The following is an 8,594-nucleotide window of genomic DNA, read 5'->3' as shown; positions in this document are numbered from 1 at the left end:
AGAAGAATATCTTAAGGGATCTAATTTTCCTGTTTGTAAAAAAACAGTTACCTGTTTAATTTTGGTCAATAGATCATCCAATTCAGCCGGCAAGTTTTCTGGAAGCTTTGGAGCTCCCATAGAATCAACAGCTTGTCGTACATCTTCACTATCACTACTTGCTGTTGTGAGACCTATGTTCCCATTACTAATTATTTCCTCTCCAGCTGCTTTGATCACAGACTCAATAGCATCTTTTATTTTTGCATTATCTTTGGGCACAACTCCTTCTACATTATCGACAGAAGAGGGTGAGCAACTCAAGGATGTTCCATGTTCCCCAACAAGCAGTTCTGGTTGCTGCTGAAGCTGTGATTTGTGTTGTTGAAGTAAAGCTGCAACTGTTGGTTGAGTCTTCTTCTTTGGTCTTCCTAAGGCACTAAATCAATATGTACAAATAAAACAGCAATTACAGCAGATAAAGGAAAAAATATATAATGTTCCCTTACACCTTCACTCTTAAAAAGTTGTAACAACAACTGCAGTATCAGTTTTGCTCAGGAAACTTAATTAAATTACATTTGATCCTAGACTAACTTGTTATATTGTCAGTTCACACACAAACACTTTCGTTATAAAACAACCTCTAGTACAGTAGAATTAAGTGCTGAAAAATGTTGCTTAGTATAAAAAACAAAACAAATAAACTATTATAAATTTAACTTATTTACAGAAATTTTAGATTTACTATAAAGTACAGTTATTTATAGTTAAGCAAGCTATACAAAACTGTTAGAATAGAAAATTTCAGTGTACAGTTGTTGTCTCAGTTATGAAATCTACACATGCAATCAAATTAGCAGGATTATCCCGAGTAATAGTATTTTCAAATTTCAATTGATATAATCCTGCTTCCTTTTCAATTATAAAAATTATTCTTTCATATGGACATCATTCCTCAATACTTTTCACAAGTATAATATTTCTCAATTAAGTGAAATGCCAGTATTATTAATGTTACTGCTGGTTTTAACTAAATATATCATTATTTTAAAACAATATATATAAATATTTGTGTAAATAATTATGTATAACCACTAGCTACTTAGTACACTTCCATATCACTTTGTGCTTCAACTAAAATAAATGAAGGCAAAATATATATATATATGTTCATTAAAACTTTTTTAAATTAGTAAAAACTGCAGAACTTAGCTTCCACAACTTACTTCTGTTTCAGTAGGACTAATGCTATCTTGTTTGATAGTAACCTATATAGGTTTGTTTCTTTATAGTCAGCATAAACACATCAAATTAAATATGAAGAAAAATACACCTAGAAATAAGACTAACAAAACATAAACAGACAAGATTGTCTGCTTTCTGTGCAGTAACATGCAATTGGAACACAACTTACAGACATAAATCGTACAAAATAAATATTTTGTCTAAAATTGTAAGAAAGCCTTCAACTGTAGAAGTTTTAGCAAATAACTACAAAACTGCTTCACTAGAAATGTTTATGAGACAACTGCAATTTCTCTTAAAATTAATTTTATTTCGCTTTACAGCTGACTTTTATACGAGTAAACAAGAAAGGCAGGATAAGCCACTCTTTTAAATTGTAGAACACGGGATACACTTACAAGAATAAAAGATTCATATACAATACACGTTGATCTGGGAGCTTTAGGTGCTTGCTTCCAGAAATTGTTCTTATACACTAAAAACTAAGCTACTTGTATAATGAGAAAAAAAAATCATATTTGTTTTCTTTTACCTAAGAGACTTGTCAAGTGGCTTTCTTCCTCTTTTCTTAGGTATGTGATCTCCATCTTTAATTCTACGCCTTCTTTTTCCTTCTCGTTCCAGCAATTCTTTGTACTTATGCTTCTAAAACAAAGACATAAAAAACTTGAACTGAAATAAAACTAATGTATTACATGTCTCCACCAACATCAACAACAAGAAATACTACGACATTACTTCATGTGTCTTCTAGATCATACAAGCATATAAGCAACAAGAAAACACTTAAACCAAAACATATATCTTCTACAACACCATAAGTAGTGCTCCAGAAAATTTTTCCTGTCAGTGGGTCTAATTTTAAATATTTTACAGTACAGGAGTAAACTTTTGTGATAAAAAAATAATTTAACTAACTATGAATCATTTTATTATTCCAAAAGGTGAAATTTGGCACAGGATTAATATGGCAAAATAAATCACCAGATGTAGTCATAATAAACAAAAATAATGACATTAAAAACTTTTTCTTTTCTTTTTATACACAAAAATGGATAATTCACGAGTGCACCAATAGAAACTTCTGGTGGTTAGAGAGTATTTATTTTTACAGCTCTACTGTATGAACTCCACAGATCTTGTGTAGAACTGCAAAAAGCTACAAGAATGCACCCATTAGTTACTGTACTACCATTAAAACAGCACAAGCAATATTAATTTTTCCATGCCAATAAAACAACTTTTAAATAAATGTTTAAGGCCATAAATGGCTGATTTTTGGTCAAAAATTACACTAGTACACTCCTTATCTGGGGCACTGGTAAGTATGAAACCAATGCATATGTTTTCTACACCAGTGTTTCTCAACCACTGGTCTACAGATCAGTGCTGATCTGTCACAACCACCTTGCCAGACCATGGGATTTCACAAGAAACAAACACAAAATGACAGAAGATCCATGTATAAATCATAATAGGTTTTCGTTGTACTTGAATCTCAGTGGTCTGCAACAGTTTAGGGAGCAGCAAGCCATTCTCTGGTATTGTTTTACACCATCAAACACTTGTGTACAAATAACAACAAAAAATACTAAGGTATTACTTCATGTGTCTTCTATATCAAATATCTGTATCAGCAACAACAACAAAAAATTCTACAATATCATATATGCACCTGTAACAGAAGTATAAAACCAATACAGATGTCTTACATGACATCATAATGCATATCAACAAAAAATGAACTCTGAAACTAATACATATGTCTTCTCCAACATCATAATGCATACAGGAACAGAAAACGTCTGAAACAAATATTGTATACAACAATATAAGTGTATTAGAAGCAGAAAACTATGAAATTAATGCAGTTTTTAATATCATTAAAAATTTTTATGGATTTTATCTAGCATTCAAATGAGAATTACACTGTTAATAAAAATTAAATTATAAAAAAAAGTGCCAAAATTATCACCAAACACATTACCATGCCCAAGTTTGTTTTAGTATACTACAGTACCTGTTACAATAGTTAATGGCAAAAACTACAATACCCTGCTAAAATCAAGGATATTTTCTTAAAATTTAACAATGACAACATTTCCAATTGAAAAGTTTTATATTTAACCAAGATAAATAAATAAATAATCCGTCTTGTAAAAAAAAAACAATATTGCTCAGAAAATAAAAAGCTTATTTGAAAGTATGAATAGCTAAGTCCACTATAAAATTTCAATGGTTCATTAAAAAAAACAAAAAACATTTTGACAATAAATAATTTAGCAGCCACTTTGTAGTCTAACCTTTTATTAAAAAAAGTAACCCTCATGATTTTACACACTAAAAATATTGTGCTGTTGAGAGTGAGAGAAACTTTCATATCTCAAAGAAAATACAACAAAAAAGGCTAAATGTCTTACCACTACAAACATTTTTCTTTAATTCTAGAAGAAAGGTAAGAGAAATCTTGACTAAGTACACTTCTACACTGCATTATTTTATATAAGTCTAGTTTTTCTTAATCAGTTATATTAAAATTTTGCCAACTATTTGTTGCATTAAATAAAGACTAGTTTTTGTTATATATTTCTTAAAACTGAAGTTGTGCACTTGCATAATTATTATAGGGCTGTGCTCAAGGTTTGTTTGCTAGCCAATAATTCAAAGACAGGACTCAACATTTGAAGATTCATCAAGCAGTATTCAAACAGCCCCAGATTTTCTTCTCTTGTTAACAGAAGCTGTTTGACAATGTTAGAACAGTAATCACACATGAAATATCATTAATCTTTTGATATGTATAATGGTCATTACTTAAACAAAAGTAAAAAAAATATTGAAAAAAAAACAACAAAAACTACCAAAACATTGTATGTAGTAACTCCTTCCATACATAGGAGGAGACCATTGCAGTGAAGCATACGAGGAATACATTTAGTGACTACATTGTTTCAAAAAAATGTACTGACTACCTAGTGTACAAGACATAAGAATAAGTATAAAACCTATTTATTCTAATAATTTTAAAGTTGAAAAGCTACCATCAATATAATTTTAAATTCCCCCCAAGGCATATTTTTAATTAATCAACATTGTTGTTATAAAACAAAGTGACTGATAATAACATTCTTTTCTGCACTGCAACTTTTTGTTACAGCTGAAGGTCTGGATATATTTTCTAACTGAATTGTTAGAGTTACTTAGTTTTGACTTCCTGTTTATTTATTATATTCATTAGGTATGTGATTAATAAACAATTTTATGTTAAAAAGACTAAGATGTTAATTAACTAGTTTAAAATAGTGATGTTTAAATAAAGATTTGTTTTACTCAAGTCATCTGCAATTCTTTTAATTGGCCACAATATGTGTTCTAGTAATCGAGGCTTACTGTATGTAGCTATATAAGCATTACATGTAGCATCAAGTATGGTACATAAACAACATGCCTTTCTTATTTTCATTCAAATATAAACTAGTAGTTATGGTGATACTGTAAGCAAATTAGTATTATCAATGGTTAAAATCTTTGGTTGGTAATGTGTTCCAAACTTCTGAAGGTCAAAATCTACCCTTCTTTACAGCCCTAATTATTATACACTGATACAAAGACCTACAAAGCAAATGGACACAGTTAATGCAAAAGTCACTGCCCTCTGTTGTTATCAACTTCTTTACATACAGGGAAGTAGTGAAAAAGAAGAGTAATGTAACTGTTAACTAAACAACATTAAGTTTCAGGTGTATAATATTAAAGTTGTGAGAAACTAAACTACTTTCAGGTGTATAATATTAAAGTTGTGAGAAATTAAACTACTTTTTGGTTAGCAATTGTAATGAGTCATAACATTAAGTCTACAGATATTTTGAACACTTCACTCTTAAATAGTACACACAATAACTACTTCCATTAAGAATAGTACAATGACAGTATTTCAACAGTTTGCATATTTTGCCAACTTCAGCATTAATTTCAAAAAGGACTAATAGCAATAACTTTCTAATATAATGCAGGTGTTACAAATTTGACCATCCTGATAAGCTTTGAAACTACTCAAACATTTGTTAGCAAGAGCTAACACAAATTGCAGTTGAAATCTAATTAAAGCAGTCTTCTAACTTAAAAAACAATATTGGACTAGTTATAAATAATACGTAATTTTAATATGAAAACTAATTACACTAGCTAGCCTAAAAATGATCATAATTTGCTAGCTCCAGCATTATATAACATAAACCCGAGAACCTTAATATTAAAATCATTATAGTTTGAATATATTCAACTAACTCTTCGTTTTGGCTTGTGTCCTTCAGGACTCTCTTCTGTGTCTGAAACTGTTCGAAACTCTAGACCTCCAGAGTTGATGTAAAACCCTCCATACTGCGTAGTTAATGTTGAAGGAACCAATTCATCATACTGATACAAAAAATTAGAAAAGGTAGTGAAGAATCTGAATTGATTACATTATGAAATTATAAAAGGTGCTGAACAATACAAACCATAAACTATTTCAAATTACATGTCACATTGAAGAAAAAAAGTCAAATCCCAAAAGACTATGTCAACTTTTCTATAACTTTTTATGCCAAAACATCAAGTTCAAAAATCTTGCATATTTACTTTTGCTTCATATTTTACTACTATGCTTGAATTTTTCATCTTTATGAATAAAAAAAGATGAATTTTTAAATGCTGTTATTCAGCCTTATATATTCTATTTCTCTCACAAAAGTTATATTTGGCTGACTAAAAAAAATTAAACAAAGTGTTTCATTTATCATTTACAAAATACATGTATGGTACGTAACTACCATAAACTTCACTCTCTAATTGTATATAATTCATATCACACAAAACTTGTAAATTTTTTAGCAGTTTTTATTCAGAACATGCTAAATCTGGTTGAGGTTGAGTATTAGTTCAACCCTAGTTGTTACTTTCTATGGTTCTTGGATTTAGACACAATTTCAAACATTAACACATTGTCTGTCCTCAATCACAGTAGCACACAGTTTCCATAATTAGCAATATCTTTATGTCAAGAGTACAACACGGTCTTAATCTGAACACACGCAAGTTTTGAAACAATAATAAAACTATCAATCCAATTCTGTCAAGCTATACATGCTCATATTTTCCTCCAATCTTTCTTCTTTCCTGTCCCTAACTTTTGTTTGTTGCTTGACAAACAGTCAATTTTCCTAATATATTACTCACATAACTGATGCATTGAATTAAAGATTATTAGGTAAATATAATGTATTCAATTATTCACTGACACAAGTTCAACTGTTTCTGCAAAGATTTATGGTAAACAAAGAGCTCCATATCCTTGGAAATACTTACATGTACCATATTACTAGTTACTGTCAATGAAACATTTTATATTTCAGTGTTTTTTAATTTAATTTTTTCAAAACTTGTGGTTATTTCCAAATTACAGATATTATACACTGCCATCCAAATTGTCTTTATAAAGGTTTTCTTAACTAACACTAGTGATATTCTACTTGTCTCTTGGAGATATAACCTGTTAATGACCCCTGCCCAAGCTGCACTACACATCACAATATTTGTGTGCTACAGGTAATGCTTTTTGATGTATACTTTGTTTTATGACAAACAAAATTACTGATAAACTATTCATATAATTATTAAGAGGGGAACAGAAATATAGGGAAGTAGATGAGAAAATCAGATGTGTTGATAAGCAAAGGATAGTAGCTGAAAAAGAAATCTGCAGAAACTTATGGAATGCAAGGGAACACATAACACGCTACAAAAGCATGGAAGAATAAACAGTCGCATACAAAACCTACCCTGTCTTCCAGTGGAGCCATCAAAAGTAAAGAGGACAAGACAGTTTCAAAATTAAGGATGTTAACCCCTAAATTCATGAGTTGGGCCTCACATGTCCTATGCATTACATAATTATTTTAAAATTGATGATGGAATTTTTTTGCTGATCAAACTTTTTTAATTCCTTAATTGAATCTTCTTGGTGAATACATTACATTAATTCAACCAAAACACAAAAAAAAACACTTTATTGTACAATAATTTTCAATGCAAGGACATGGGTCATTAGTAACTCAGGTCTTGCATACGGTAATATTTGTGTTAATTTCATCTTAAAAGGTATAGCATAAAAATGTATATTGAAGATCATAATGAGTTCATAAGGAGTACTACTACTACTACGAAATGCAAAATATGTATGATGTGCCCTACCTCTAAAGGAAGTCTAGTAGATCATGTGCAAAATGCACCAGACCTATTTGTTCTGCACACTCAAACACAAAGAAACCAACTGGGTTCTGCTAACTGCAATTTACAATTATTGTATCAAAGGAATTTCAATGTATGTATGGTATAGTATTTCTGGATATTTCTGTTGCTGATATGGTATTAGGAACCATCCTGCTTCTGTTCTGTTAAGATTTGATAAAACAAAGTTTCACATAAACATGGCCTGAATCCATTTTTACTTCAGCTGCTCACTTGTAAACCCATGTAATGCAAGAGCATCAGTAACTTACTTCATACATTTAAAGTAATACTTTACTCATGAATAACATGTGTAATATAATAGCTTATTATGAACCAGAATCCCCTTGTATATATATATTTCAACTTTTTTTTTTGTTAGTAATAAATCTCTTTTGACACAGAGACACATTTTTTGGAAAGACCTGTTACCAATCTGTATGCCTCATAAAACAGAAAATCGTGAAGTGAGCGACCTTGACATTCATTTCTCAAAAAATCCTGAATTTCCCATAGTGCGACACACATGATACATTTTCTCTAGGCATTTTATCCACCACCCCTTGGAAAAGTATGAAATTAAACGTAAATTACTCACTATAAAATAGTCATTGCTCCGACAATCCAAATTTTTTTATAGTCTTCAATTTTGTTTGGTTAAAGAGCAATCGATTATAGAAAATCAAACCCCTCCTGCCACATCCTATCTTTCAGGATTTGTTAATAGTTCTCTCTTAAGTATAATTATATATTACCTATAACCAATAAAAAATTAGTGTTTTCATCTATCAAATGAACAGTTAAACGTCAATTTCACTCAGAGTACCAATATCGTTCCTGTGAGAAAGTTAACAACTAGTTTGAATGAATTTGTAACGACTCTTATTGCATAGTTAGAAAGCCAGAAACCATTTGAGAGGTAAGGAGATTTGTCTACTTTTATTAGTCTATATTGTTTGATGCATTATTTAATTAAATAAAAATTATTAAGTGCATTACTATCATTAATATATAATAATTAGGGTTAACTCTCTTCAACAATGAACAGCAAGAAAAAAGAAGATTGGTTAAGTATTTTATTTCTTGTTTTTCATGTTTAT

General features: G+C 30.1%; 1 protein-coding gene across 1 annotated transcript in view; it reads right to left on the bottom strand.

Moving 5' to 3' along the window:
• The window catches only part of LOC106475503 (ubinuclein-2-like), a 47,654-nt gene that overhangs the window by 19,703 nt on the left and 19,357 nt on the right, over window positions 1-8,594 (bottom strand). The window contains exons 4-6 of the mRNA XM_022380432.1: window positions 5,515-5,643; window positions 1,760-1,872; window positions 52-418 (exon numbers count right to left, since the gene is read on the bottom strand). Of these exons, the coding sequence (XP_022236140.1) occupies window positions 52-418; window positions 1,760-1,872; window positions 5,515-5,643 (609 nt within the window). The remainder of the gene's footprint in view (window positions 1-51; window positions 419-1,759; window positions 1,873-5,514; window positions 5,644-8,594) is intronic.

Source organism: Limulus polyphemus, unplaced genomic scaffold (assembly GCF_000517525.1).
Source record: "Limulus polyphemus unplaced genomic scaffold, Limulus_polyphemus-2.1.2 Scaffold6, whole genome shotgun sequence".
Classification (NCBI taxonomy): Eukaryota; Metazoa; Arthropoda; class Merostomata; order Xiphosura; family Limulidae; genus Limulus; species Limulus polyphemus.
This window is presented reverse-complemented; position numbering and strand designations above follow the sequence as displayed.